Genomic DNA, 15,550 nt, shown 5'->3' with positions numbered 1-15,550 from the left:
TTCTCATATTTCCTATAACCTATCTCTTAATATACTTATGACTATAACTTTGTTGCTTGTATCTTACAATTTATATTGTTTTATTTAGTATCCTAGTATGATTTATGTTGATTGCTTATTTTAGTATCCTATGATTATCATTAAGTGTTGTATCTTATGATTTATGATTAATGTATTTTTATGATGACTATGATCATAATTTATCACTTATTGCTTGTATATACACTGACAGCTATGCATTGGAGACAAATTCCTTGTGTCCAATCACACTTGGCCAATAAAGAATTCAATTCTATCTGCTGAAAAATTATTATATTTTCAAGTACTAATTTTTAAAAAATTGAGACTCGCCAATACTGTTATAGATTTAAAGAAAAGTGAGATTTTCAAGACTTAATAGCTTTAACAGTTAATGGGTCTTTACAGTAGGAAAACCATTTGTCCTGTTGTTTGTGTTTGTCATAAAGGTTGCAAGTCTCTTCTTTATATATTACTTTTTCTTTATTTCTTTATTATATTCTTACTTTTCTCCCTTTTTCTTTCTTTTTCCTTGCACTTTTTATCCTCTTTTTAAAGTTTAATTTGTATTATATTTCACTATTATAACCAGAAATCTTAATAAAAGAATTATCTATACAATTAGACATACAATATGAATGCCCACACTTTCTGGGAACTGTATTTTTTTCGTCCATTCCAAATATATTTTCAGTTATTTGAGTGTCAAGGCGGCCTTTTTCCTAAATTTTAAATTTTATCAGCTTGCACCATTGCTTGGATCAAACTTCTCACAAAATGTTGCAAATTGTGGGATTAAAAAAAAGTACATACATACATACAACATGTGAAATATGTTCTAGAAGGAAATGCAGTTTTGATGATGGCATATCTGTCTGTGGCTGGTTTACTAATTTTCTGATGGATTGAGTATAAATAAGTTGAAGTTATATGTAATAAGCAATTGTTGATAATCTCAACACATTTCACAACAAATGCAGAAAAAGACAATAAATAACAGATAATATATACAGTTCAGGATTGAACTGTGAAGTTCTTGATGCCTTTTGAGTTTGTTTGCTTGCAGACATTTCATTACCCAACAAGGTAACATCCTTACTGGTTAATGATACCTAATTAAGCAATAAAATTTATTTATGAAATAAATTTATATAGTTGCCCACTCACACATGGTAATGTGCAAATAATGAAGCTCAGAGAATACCATGAAATCCAAGAAAATGTAGATCATTGCTCCTATTGAAATTCCCCACATACATTGGGGATCATCACATGAACACTTCATTTTGTAACACTGAAATCTGCCCATATTAAGGATAACTGTTCTCTAGAATTACACTGTGAACTATTTAATGTTCATCATATAACAGTATGCAATGATTTTGCTTGTGCATTGCCTTTATTTTATAAAAGAAGACCATGATGGGATGAAGTAGGAGGATAAACTCCAAAGATGTTCATTTACATAGTTTCAGATTAGGTCAAAGATTCATTTCCCTCCCCCCCTCCCCGCTTTCTCACCACCTCCTAGGGATACAAAGAAAACATATTTAATAAATAACTCACAAAAAAGCTCCCAAGGAAATGAAAACCAGAATGCAGTCCTCTGATCAAGTTTTCAAAAATGAATCCTTGTTTGACATTTTCTCATTTTTTTCTTTTGACATTATAAAGAATTAGCTTTGAGCAGCTGCTCTGCTCTGATCCAAAGAACACAATAGTAAGAATCCAATCATGGGTCTGTTTTACCCAGGGAAATATTTTGATTTGGTAAAAGTAGACTCTGTGCTCTCTTATTCTCTTTTTAATTATATCCATGCAGGAAGAAGAGTCATTAGAAAACCTGTCATCAGAAAGTGCAAATCCAAACACAGCTTGGCCTGAACAGCCTTTGGAAATTGCTGGAATGCACTAGTACTTTTGTTTATGAGCCAAATGTTTAAGCAACATTGTAGTTGTGTAACCGCCTGGAGAACATGGAAAACCATTAGCAATTTCCTATGGGATGCTATCTCTGAGTTCTTCAAATTACAGGACGAACCTACATTTTTATTAAAAAAAAAAGAGCAGAATGTTTTTGTTCAAAGGTTTCATTGGAACATCACATTATAAATTTGTCACGTCCTGGTAATATTCTTGAAGCTTGTTAAATCCCATTGCCTATTTCTATCACTTTCCACAGAATACTTAGTAAAAATAAAGAATTTCATGGTGTCACCAGAAGTATTAAAACTATAAAAGGCTAGTGTAGAACAAAGATGTTCAGTCTTGTAAGTTGAGCCCTTTTGGAAAACATTAAAAACATACTAAAAGAAAACAACTCAGAAGGTTAAAAAAACCCTGATGAATATGCCAATGAACGACAGAGAAACTATACAAACTTGTAGTTTACAAAGGAAGCTCTAATGGGAAACAAAATCCTGGAAAGGAAAATGTTGCTATGCAGTGGAGCTAGACAAAAGCAAACCAGATAAACTTTTTTTTTCATTATTTGTTTAGCAGTGAGGTTAGGGGCATTGGAGTAGATCAATATTTTTCATAATGTAATTAGGCCATTTTTGTATCTGACTATGGACAGATGACAACTGAACTTTCCTTGTCAGTTTGAAATGTTTTGCTACTTATTCAAGTAGCTTCTTCAGTCTAAAGAAAATGTTGACACATTTGTCAACGTACATACATATTCTCGCACACAAATGTAAAACAATGCCTCTTCTTAATAGAAAAAATTGGTATATAGCCTTTCTCTGCCTTACCTACCCTTACCCTACCTAAATTCACACTAGTGCGATTATCATTCAAATATATTAACTATGCACACTGGCAGGAAACACCTCTCTCTCTCTCTCTCTCTCTCTCTCTCTCTCTCTTTTGAAAAAAATATATTAAATTGTGGAATTGAAAATGTTCTAAACAAATAGTGAAAAATGAAATTATTGAAATTATTTATCTCTATTATTAACAAGAACTTTAAAAGTACAACTTAAAAAAACTGATTTGGAATTATTGAATTATTTTAAACCAAGCAGCACACATAAAACCATTAGAACTATGTTACTGGTACTATTAAAAACATTTTCAGTTTATTTAGCAGGAGAAATTAATACTTTCAAAACAAGTTAGGAACATTGGCAGTTGTTAAATCCTTTGTAGCTATGAAAATTCAAATGCATTGATCTAAAGCAGATCATTTATTTTCTAGACTAAATTATTAATCAGTAATTGATGGCATTTATTTCTTTTTCTATAGGTCTGATGGAATCACTTTTGATTTTTTTTTTAAAATTCATAAATTACATGTTTATACTAATCTACCTCTTGCAACTCAAGACAATTTACATTTCTATCCTTTCAACTCCGATGACAGTATGCTATGTGCAGTGATGACAAAATGTAATTTAACAGTATCAGTTAGGAATAAATAATCTGATTTCAAAAAAAACAACCCACTAGCTCACCCGATAGAGCATGGCACACAATCACAAGATTGTGGGGTTCAAGTCCCACATTGGCTGTAGTTTGATAGCCAGTTTGGTACAGTGGTTAAGATCTAGGATAGAACTCAGGAGATCACGAATTCCAGTCTTCCCTCTGTATCAGCCCAACTTATCCCAACGGAATGTTGTTGTGGGGAAAATGGGTGGGAGGAGCATTGTATTTGCTACCTTAAGTTATAAAAAATAGGATTGGGATATAAATATAATAATAAACAATAGCATATCAGATAATTTTTGCACATTAAAATGCTGCTAGCAATTCAGGGAATGTCTATTTATAAACTCAAATTATTCCTAATAATATTTTATTTTTAGAAAAAAATATTTTGTTCTTATCAGTGTGTACTTGATTTGGCAGAGCACAAGTATGGAATTTAATATGCGGCATACTTGAAGCTTGTGGGCAGATTTTCATAAGCAATTTTCTCAACTGTAGGATCTCAACTGTGGATCAATACTCAGAACTACATTATCAGAGTGTTTCATTTAATAGTCTGTTATCACCAACTTTATTATGTAGCGGTATACAACTAGATAAATAAATATCAAATATAAGAAGACTTTCTTTGTGCCATGTTTCCTTTTTGCATTTGGAGAAAATGGAAGAGTAAAATAAAAAGACTGAAAAGAGTACAAAGAAAGAAATTTACATCATTAAAAAATAAATGTTTCTTAAGTCATAAATGTGGTTTTCCCTTTGAACAGGTACTGTTCTATTACACAGGTTCATATTTTTCTTTTACCTTTTCATCTAATTCCTGTTTTATTATGTTGCATTTTCGCTTAATTTTTAAATTTTCTTCTTCCTTGTGGGTTAGCTCCGATGTTAGCTTATCACATTCGATTTTCATTTTTTCTACCTGCCGACGATGAGCTTTTACAAAATTTCTTTCTTCTACAAGTTCTGACTATTGGAAGGAAGCCAAACAAGAAATGAAGTATTCAGTATTTCATATTAATAGCACAGAAATTTAGAAGAAAACATTTGTTCAAAAATATTGTTCTTTTGTAGTAATTTAATGTTTCTTAATACCCAATAGATATCCAATTTTATTAAGGGAAGAAACAGGTTTACGCAGACAAGTAAGAGGGAAACTGCAACTGTGATAAAGAGAAAATATAGCATAAAAAGAAAAGCAAATCTGAAATCAACCTATAGCTTATTTTTTGCAAACTAAATCCCCAGCTGGTTTATTTATTGTCAATACAATATTTATGTGGTAAAAATGTATTGTAACTCCATTCATTCTAATTTATCAAACATCACACACAATCCCCAACGGCCCAGCACCTCTCATACAACACTGAGACTTCCATGCATTATTGTTGACCCGCATCCCCCCACATCCTTACTTGACCCGCACAGCATCTTTTACATATTCATGTGATCCCTCACTCACCCTTTTTGATGCACACCATCTATGCACATGCTCTCCCCAAACCACATGGAACTTCTTGCACACACACCATACCATTCCTGACATACACCTCTGTGCATTTCCTTTCTTCCTCCCCCATCCAGCAGTCTTCTACTGGATTCCCCACTGACTTTCTCCCTGGAAGCTTTCCACAAACTAAGTAAATGGGGAAACCAGCAGCAGTTTGAGGGAGGGAGATAATGACAGACTGATAGAGAGAAAAGAGAGGGAAGGAAGGAAGGGGAGAAGTGCTTCTCATGCTTCTTGTCAGCTTCCCAGAAGGAAATTCAATGAGGAAGTCAGCAAGAAGTCAGAAGTTGCTTCCATTCCTACTGCTTTTTTACCCACGCATGGTCATTCTGCTCCTGTGTTTAGGTAAGACATATCTCTGAAATGACAACCCAATGGGGCATGGATTGTCTAGTTGGAACTAAATGTAAGGAGATTCAGAACTGACAGAGGCCTGTTTTTTTTCAAACAGTATATAGTTAAATTAGAATTTGCTGCTAGCAACTATAATAATGGTAGCCAATTTGGATATTTTTTAAAAAGTATGAAAAGATTCATGGAGAATTAATATACTGTGGCTACTAATATTGATGGTTGTTTACTATTTTCTTACTTTAAATGTTGATTACTCAAAAGTGATTATGGAAGGTTATCTTTTAGAGTCCAAATCTATGTGTTTCCTAATGTATTCAATTGGTTACTGTGTGCTACAGAATATTGAATTAGATGGGCTTATGGCCTGATCGCACAAAACTCTTCTGTTCCCAACACTGCACTTGCCTTGCATAAAATTTTCAGATTATGATAACCATTCATCCAGTCTAGCCTATACAGCTCTTTCTTTAAAACAAAAAAACAAGTTAGACAATAAGCTTCCTCCTTCTGTTATATTTTCAAGATGGATAGTGTTTAATATTTATTTGTTATGTATATGTAGGGGTGTGGGTCTATACATATGTTGTATATAATATGTTAGGTGTGTGTCATGTATGTGTTCACTTTGAGAGTGGACAACTAAATTTCATTTTTGATGTGTGCCGTTGTGCCCATAGTAAAAAAAAATGACAATAAAGGTTATCTCATCTTACCTTATGTAAAAAATAATAATTTTAGTAAAGGTCAGAGTAAAATAACAGCCACATAAAATATTACGCAAAGTATCACACTACTTAGATAGCAATTCACCAAAATCTGATTTCATTAAATCCCATCTATACCATACTATACAATAATAATGATTATATGTTGATCATCTCAGAGATACCTTCAACATTCCAATGTGATTAGTTGCCTCCTCTTTTTCTTGGTTAAATAGTTTCATCATCTCTTGGACACGTTGATCATGCTTGGTTTTCATCTTCTGCAATTCTGACTGAAGTTCTCCCAGCTCCTGTTTGTGGACATCTCTTTCCAGTTTCAGTTGCTTATTGACTGTAGTCATCTCCTCCTGAACAGACTCTGTTTGTTTCTGAAGTTCCATCGCTGATTTCGCCATTTCTTTTTTGGATTTCTTCTCTTCTGCTATTTGATTGGCTAAGTCAGCCCGAACAGCACTCAAGTTTTTTATAACTTCTTGCATCTCTGACAATCTTGCTTGATCCTTTTCATGGATCATATTGATATTTGCAAGTTCTTCCTCTAAATGCTGTTTTTCAGTTCTTATTTGAGTCTGTATTAGGGTCTCCTTTTGCAGTTTCTTCTCAAGGTTATCCACAGTTTTTCTGACATCTCTGGTTTCTTGTTCAAGAGCCATCTGCAAGGATCTAGCTTCACTGAGTTTCATTTCTTTACAGTGCAGCTCCTCTTCTTGTCTGGCCCTTTTCTCAAGAACATCTGTCAGTTCCTTTTGAAGATTTTCCATCTGGTGCATAGATGAAAGGAGCTGGCTCTTCAATTCATCCTTTTCTTTAAGAACCTACAGTTCAAATGAAATAGGGCAGAGGTGAGTGGTCTAAGAATATGTTATAGGAAGAAAAGGCACAAAATATCACTGTTCAAAATGAAAGGCAACTAATCAAAAAGAAGAGTGTCAATGCATTACTGCATAAACTTTCTTAATTGCACTAATAATCTGATTGGGTGATTGGTAATTATATACTATATGATATGATCTGGAGTAAACTGGTATATCACTCCTCCAACTAAACCTATAAACAAACTTCATAGGATTGCTACCTGCTTTTCATTATTAAATAGTCAAGCAACATTTTTATATTTGCATACATACATATATACAAAGCCAGCATTTCCCAAATTCTGAATTGACTATATATGTATTTGATTCACAATAGAGTTTGAAGGTATACAGAAGATTATAAGCTGATAGGAAAGCCAACTCCCCCCCCGCCCCATTCTGTTCTGTTAATAGAAGGGTTAACTAGATTCTTCCCAATATTTCTTTTTTAAAAGTAAATATATATCTCCCTTACAATAAGTGGTGGGATTCAGCCGGTTTGCACCGTTTTGGTAAAACCGGTAGCTAAACTTTGCTGCATTCAGAGAACCGGTTGGCTTCCAGAAGTACAGTCTAGGCCCTGGAGGCCTGGAGTAGGCCTCCCAGACCTAGAACGGCCCGCCAGAAGTGCGTGGATGCCACCTCTGGAAGTCCGTTCTAGGCCTCGGAGGCCCAGGCCTGCATCGAATAAGAGAACCAGTTGTTCAGGTATTTGAATTCCATCACTGCTTACAATCATTTGGTTTGCTGTTAAAACTAACCAAACATACAGGCCAGTGAGTTAAACTCAAATCCTGGTAACTGTACAGATGAAAACCTTTCAACTTCAATGTCTCCCTAGCAATAATTTGCAACTGTTCATTCAAGTAATATCCCTGATTCTGGATCCTTTCATTGCCTTCCCCCTTTTTTAACTTGCCTCAACTCTGCCAAGCACAGAAAGTTTTTCAAGTTTCTCTCTAGTTCAAATATATGAATTTATGCTCACTGCTCCTTAACTCTAAACAATAGGTTTCTTTTATTTTGTTTCCATGATGGACTGATTAGTTCTTCTTGCAGTCCATAGTTTTCTGAGCAGCTATCTCCAAATCCATAATCGAATGACATCTATCTTTTTTCTTTTGTTCTTACTCAATATCCAGCTTTTACAATTTTACTGGAGAAAATGATTGATTTAACTATGCTGATCTCTGTTGCCATAGAAATAGCCTCTACTTCCAGATATTGTTTATCACTACCTTCCTCCCTAGAATTAATTTACTTTCCCAACAAACTATCTATCTTTAAGCTTGATATGAAAAAACTTATAAACTGTAAACTATAAACTATTTATAGTCTTCACTTCTTCAATGTTAACTGTGAGTTCACCAAATATGTTGGTTGAGTTTAACTTTGTCATTTTAATATTCAACATGAATCCAGACTTTTTTTACTTTCTGTTATTTATTTATCTATCACATGCCATCCATCTCACTTTGGTGGCTCTAGGCAGTTTATAATTTTTTTAAAAATCATAGCATAAAAGCAGCTTGGGGGTTCTCATAAGTTCCTAACTTTCTCTTCCTAATTAACTATTCATTTTCATTTGACAAGTTGGCATTATCTGCATTATTCCACGTGATTAGATACCTGCTATTTTTTTCTTCCAATAGCCTATTCTTCCAATATTTAACTTAATTACATAATAGATTTAACAGTATGAGTTAAACAGATCCATTCATGCCTCTCTTCTTTTTCCTGAACCAGTCTCTTCAAAGTTAGTTCTTATAATACTTTCTTGCTCATTGTACAGGCTATTGAAAAGAGTAGTTAGATGCTCCGGCATGTTCATGAGTCTTCATATGTTCCACATTCTGGCATTATCCACCCAATCAAAGTCTTTTCAGATTTGAATGGTTTGACATTTTTCACACCTGCCCATCCCTAACTGCTTTTATCCCCTTTCTGGATTATTCTTGATTTATCCATTCTCTTTTATCTTTGCCAAGAAATATAATTCTACCACCAGCATTGATCTTAAAGAGAATGGAATTACTGAGCCCTCCCCACTATATTAAGTAGTAATATAAAAATCATCAAAGACAAAATATACATGTAAATTGATATATATTAAAAAGTAACAATATTTAAATGTTATCTCCTATCCTAAGTTATCAAACTACTCCAAACAATCTGCATTAAACATTGCTATTTAAATTCAAATTATCCTCTTTTCTTGCTGAGCAGTTGCCTACTATTGGGCCATGCAGCAAAATCTTGGATCCTTAGAACCTTTCTATTAACATTCTCTTCCTCCTCCAAAACGTCTTACCGATATTCCTTTTTATTCTGCCCTTTCAAAGATTTTAAGAATTCCTGACCTATTGTAAATTAAAGGGTTGATCTGCTTTTTTTATCTTAGATGGCAAACTTTTAAATTCTGCTAAGTATAATTTGCGTTGACAGAATGTAAAGCAAATGAATGATTAATTATAAAGCAAGGAAGAAAATCCACCAACTTGTCAATGTGGCGTATATCATATTGAATCCTTCTAAGGACCTAAAAAAAGCTTTTCAGAATTAAATCTGTGTTTCCTATGTTGGTTGATTATTTTGAAACAGCGATCATAAGCTTAATTATTGCTTTCAGGTTGCTGATGGCAATCTGCCAAAACTGTCCTCTTTACATGTTTTTACCTCTAGGGTAGAAGGACTAATTTATTATTTTCACCCAATCATTTTTCTCCCGTATTTATTATCACATCAAATATACTTCGCCTTTAAGTATTTAAAGGATTTTTTTTCTATTTCTAGATATTATTCAGGAACATTTAATTTCAATATCAATTGGTATTTCAAATGTTAATTTTTCAACTGATTACCAAAATTGAAAATTATACTGCATCACTGAGCTCTAAACTCATAACTGTTAGTTCCTTCCTTCTGGGCAAATGCAGAATGAAACAAGACAAAGACTTCCCAAAGAGTCCCAAACTTCTCACTGGAGTATCCTTTTAAAATCAATGGTGACCTATTTTCCTAACTGAACTGCTATTTCTAGAAAGAATGCAAATGAAAATCCACTGAGACTATCAACTAGTCAAACCTGCAAATAAAATTTTATCTACCAATTCAGAGTCATTCTGGCCATCAGGACAGTCTGACTCCCAATCTGACAAAACATATTTTGCACCTCCCAAAGAAAATCCATAAAGAGGATTGTGTGCTTCTTGGGGGTATCTGGTTTTTATTATTGGAAACAAGAGGCTTAGCTTTATAAAGCTCAGGAAGAAACAAGTAGACATGTACAATCCCTATCTTTAATCAGCTACAGAGTAGAGGAAAAACAAATCGTTTACATTTGTTTTGCATCCTTTATTTATTTATTAAGTAGGGCTTATGTGCCACTCCAAATTCCAAAGGTATAACGTATTCTGTACCTTCATCAATATACTGCCTTCACAGATGTATTGTCCCTACAATTCTTGAAACCCAGGCCCTTTAACATAGCTTCCAATTGAGATTTTGTGGGAGAGGGGGGGGACTACACTTTTAGCCTTCCAAAAGACCATGAAGACCTGGCTCTTCCCCTAAGTATTTGTGTAGGAAAGGTGCTGAGTCAAGGAATCAATAGTATGTATAGTTCTGATGCCTTCGTGAGAAGGGCACAATGTGTTTTTATGTTGTAGTTTTTATTGGTTGCTATTATCTGCCTAGGATCGCTGTGTAAGAAAGGCAGCCACATTAGTTCTTTAAATAAATGAAATCTCAGCCATTAATGTTGACTGAAAAGTCTCAAAGTTGTATTCCCAACAGAGATAAAGGACAACCTAACAGGAAAAGATGCCTTGTATCTTTGCCGCATAAAACAGCAGGAGAATGAAGACAGTATCACAGACAGAATATAGTTATCCCTAAAACAAAGTGCTCAGAATGTGTTTTATTTTATTGGATGATCAAAACCAGACAGATTTCTAAAAATTATACTTGACAATCATCATGTTTTAAGCTTTCAATACTAGAAAATATTTTTTAAAAAATTATTCGGTAAAGGTTTTAAAGTGCATTACAGAGATTCCAAATTTGATGAGGCAAGGCGGGGGGAACCAATTCTATACCATTACCTTCTTAATTTATAACATTTCTTATAGGAGAAATGTGAGAATAGCTGTGCTAATCAAAGACTGATCTAGCATAGCATTAGGGAGAAAACCGTGAGTCTAATGAGCATAAGCCCACTGATATTAACTCAAGATAAATTAGTCGTGACTAATTGATTTTAGTGATTTAAGTAAGTATAATCTAAGATGGACTAGAGTTGGATTTCACCCAATTTCCATCTGTGATCAGTTTTAAATGTTAAAAAGTTACCTTGTGTTTTGATTAAATTATACTTTTTTATTTCAGTGTTTTCTACTGAAAGTCCTATCTCATCACTCCTCCTCACCACAAATTAATTGTTAATAGTTTTAAACCAGTCCTTTCCAAACTTTTTCCTTCATTACCCAAAACCGCTTATCAGAAAATCGTTTTTACAGCTTATCTAAGAATCCTTATTTAAGTGCCACTGTTTGATTGGGTAATGGGTTTGTGTGACATTACCCAAAGAAAAAAACAGTTTTACTCAATTTTGGTAATTTAACCAGGTTTAAGAAGCATGGTTTTTAAACTGTATTGGAAGAACTGCAAATATTTACATGATGCAAAATTATTGTTTGAAGGAAATGAAAAATATATATATACCATACCAAATTGTTCTTCTCCATCAACTGGCTATGAAGTTCAGTTTGTTTTTCTTTTTCATGTTCTAGTTTTTTACACCTTAGCTTCCAGTATCGAATTGATTCCTGAGCTTTGAGTTTTAATTCTTCCTTTTTCTTCTCAGTCTCTAGCCTTAGTACTTCAGATTGTTTGAATTCAGCTAGGTATTTCTCTGCCTCCTTGATCGATTCTTCTAATTGCTGACCTAGCTCTGTAACCTGTAATTCAGCAGCTCTGCACTCATTTTCACAGATTTTATAGTTGTTCTGTATCTCTTTCAGTTGGCTCATCATCCTTTGCTGCTGGTTGTCCCTCTTTTCCAAGTCAGCTGTTAACACCTAAAAGCCAGCACAACATATTAAGGACTATGCTTACAGACAGGCACACATAAATTTAGATTTTACGTATAAAAAAAACAAATTTCTTTGAATACATGAAAAGCATCATAGCAATTATTCAGTTTCCTGCAATTATGACTATTCATGGCATTATTATTTGTTCATTTATAAAATTTATAGCCTGTCCCAAACCAAAACGATTCTTGGCAAGGTACAGCAAGGTCAAAAACACAAGCAGTTAAATTCATTACAATTATTTATAAGCAACCAAAAGCCTAATAGGTGTCTCTTAGGTCCCATTAAGCTACACTAATTAAAGGCCAAAAGAATAAATATTGTTTATTCTTTATTATTTGCAATGAACAAAATACTTTGCACTCACATACATTGACATACCTGGAATGTATCTCTAGAATGCATCTATTGTGCTACCGGGAAGTGGCAAACAAAAAGAATCTAACACTATACATACATCCAACTTAAAATGATACCTGCCAACAAATTCTTATAACTTGGCTATCCTCTAAGAATGTAAAAATAAAAATCCCATTCTAAAAAAGGGCAATTTGTAGCTGGACCATGTTCAAATATACGAAGTTCTACCTATACTAGATGATTTATTTACAAAAATTAGCTGGATCACTACAGACTGGGAATAAAATAGAAGTATTTTCCACTTCAAAAAGTATTCTTGAATATATACCAAAAAACTATCTGCATGTTGAGTAACACTGTATGTCTGTACAAGGTGTACGGAATCAGCAAGATATGTTGGAATACTTTCTTGGGTTCACCTGACCCAGATATGAATGTAATTCCTAAAGCTCTAGGAAACTCTATATAGCAGCTATATTAAATATAATAATAGTAATAATAATATCATAATAGTAATAGTAACAAACCTACCATCTTATATGGAAGTGTCCAAAAAGAAAAGTCATAATATCCAATGGAAAAATGCCACAGTCCACATACAAAACTGATAAGTATTTATCATTCTTTGTTTCTTGATGACAGCTTAGATATCTTCCATAGAGCCGTTTAAAATAACAATACGATAAGGAGACATCTCAAAGCTTGTCATCAAGCAAGACACCTAGAAAGATTTAATCTCAGCCATTAAATATCATTATTCTAAATAAATGATTTTGGACACTGTGATCATTATAACTGAAATTAAAGTAGACTTTGTAATTGAGCATTTCTCTACAATGCAAAATACTTTCATACTCTAATACATGTACATGTTTTTAGACCATCAAGCACACTAGAAAAACTTATTCATATACCTTTAAAGTGGTGTTTTATATGCTCAGTTGAATTCAATAACAAAGGAAGGTTTGTATTAATTAAATATAACCTGTAAGATCCATGGATTCAAATTCACTGACAGATGTGAAGAGATACTTAAAAACACTGAAATGGTTACATTTAATCTTCAATAATGTTATAACATGTCTCACCTTTGTGCTAATTTTTTTCCCTTTCAACAGTTGCAATTGCTTCCCATCTGGTGATAATATTAAAAGTCTTAAATAATGGCATCTTCAACTTTTCTGAGTCATTAAAAATAACTATTTCTCCACAAAGCCTTGTGGGAAAGGTTTTGTATATACAACTATAGTTTCTATGTAGTATTTAATAAAACAAGATTCAACGTTTAAGCAATGTACAGAAAATATTGTTAAATTAATCGGAAACCTTTATCTTATTTAAAAAAGTGACCTCTACTGTATTTTATTAGCAGTTCACATTTTTCATAAACAAGTCAAACTTTTTTTAATTGAGATTATTTTCTTTAAAGCACAAGGATACATAATTCTGTTATCTTCCAATGACACTAGAAGCAATGGATGGAAATTAACCAAAGAGAGAAGCAACCTAGAACTAAGGAGAAACTTCCTGACAGTTAGAACAATTAATCAGTGGAACAACCTGCCTCCAGAAACCGTGAATGCTCCAACACTGGAAATTTTTAAGAAGAGACTGGACAGCCATTTATCTGAAGTGGTATAGGATTTCCTGCCTGAGCAGGGGGTTGGACGAGATGACTTCCAAGGTCCCTTCCAATTTTTTTATTATTATTAATTATTATTATTATTATTATTATTATTATTATTATTATTATTATTATTATTGTTGTTGTTGTTGTTGTTGTTGTTGTTGTTGTTGTTATATTTATGCAAAATGTACCAGTCATACATTTTACCATTATCCACCAACCTATCTGGTAAGAAAACAAAACAAAACAAAAAATCCTATACCAAATCAGCCATCTCCCTGGTCAACAAGGTACACAACAGACAATACATGCCAAATTGCAACTTTATGGCTATTCATGATCAGCCATTACCGTGATGGGCTATGAATGCTCAGTAGCTGATCTCAAACAGCAGCTCGTTGATTTAGAGCTGCAATTAGACTTTCTAGCTCTACGCAGAAGCACCTTCTTGAACCTCTTTTTACATCTTCCCCAATCAGCTAGATATCTCAGATACATAACGATCCCCAAAATCTTTTCCTTAGTCAGATCCAATGCCCTCGTAACAGCCATTATTGAAGGGAAATACCAAAAAATCCCCTTTGAACAGAAATTGTGTCCATGCCACAGAGAAATAATTGAATTCATGGAACAATTCTTTATTGCCCTTTCCATGCAGGTGCTCAACAGGAATTATTGTTTACTAAATATCCTGGTCATTCCAATCTGTTTTAACCCAAGAGGTGATTATCGCATCAATCTGATTTTATTTCCTTGATCACAGCCAAGTACTCTTCTATAATCTGCACAGTATGCCACAGTATTAAAATAGAATAGAGCTGGAAGGGACCTTGGAGATCTTCTAGTCCAGCTCCCTGCTCAAGCAGGAAAACCTATACCATTTCAGATAAGTAACTGTCTAGTCTCTTCTTAAAAAAACTCCAGTGATGGAGCGCCCATGATTTCTGAAGGCAAACTATTCCACTGGTTAATTGTCCTCACTGTTAGGAAGTTTCTCCTTAATTCCAGGTTGCTTCTCTCTTTGGTCAGTTTCCAACAATTGTTTCTTGTCCTGCCCTCGGGTGCTTTGGAGAATAATAAGTTGCCTCTTCTTTGTGGCAACTCCTCAAATACTGGAATATTGCTATCATGTCACCCCTATTAACACAAACCCTTTTTAGATATTTTAAAATAATTATATTTTTCTTTTATCTTAATTAATTATGACTTTTGTGTTTTATTTGCTGACCTATGACCAACTAAATATTTGATTGATTGATTGACTCAATGTACTGTATGTATGTTTGTATGTATGTATGTTGAGGGATATTCTGTCTTTCATTTAGCAAATAATGCTCTGCCCTCCATTTTTTCCTCTGTAACAGCCATTGTATGAAATAGGTTGGACTGAGAGATACCCAATGTACTTCAAACATCAAGAGTGAACTAGAATATGGATCTTATCTCTCCTATTCCAACAGCTTAACAACTGCATGTTTTAATACTATAGTCTTGTTCTATTCCATATTGTTTTGAGAGGCTGAGTGCATACTAAAGAAGAAAAGAAACAAAAACAAATTTTCCTATAACTTTCT

At 33.6% G+C, this 15,550-nt stretch overlaps 1 protein-coding gene across 1 annotated transcript in view; it reads right to left on the bottom strand.

The window, feature by feature from the left end:
* CEP128 (centrosomal protein 128) overlaps positions 1 to 15,550 on the bottom strand; it is a 176,746-nt gene that overhangs the window by 117,423 nt on the left and 43,773 nt on the right. The window contains exons 13-15 of the mRNA XM_015811933.1: positions 11,624 to 11,974; positions 6,207 to 6,857; positions 4,259 to 4,423 (exon numbers count right to left, since the gene is read on the bottom strand). Of these exons, the coding sequence (XP_015667419.1) occupies positions 4,259 to 4,423; positions 6,207 to 6,857; positions 11,624 to 11,974 (1,167 nt within the window). The remainder of the gene's footprint in view (positions 1 to 4,258; positions 4,424 to 6,206; positions 6,858 to 11,623; positions 11,975 to 15,550) is intronic.

Source organism: Protobothrops mucrosquamatus, unplaced genomic scaffold, assembly GCF_001527695.2.
Source record: "Protobothrops mucrosquamatus isolate PMUCROS unplaced genomic scaffold, P.Mucros_1.0 scaffold57, whole genome shotgun sequence".
In the NCBI taxonomy this organism is placed as follows: Eukaryota; Metazoa; Chordata; class Lepidosauria; order Squamata; family Viperidae; genus Protobothrops; species Protobothrops mucrosquamatus.
This window is presented reverse-complemented; position numbering and strand designations above follow the sequence as displayed.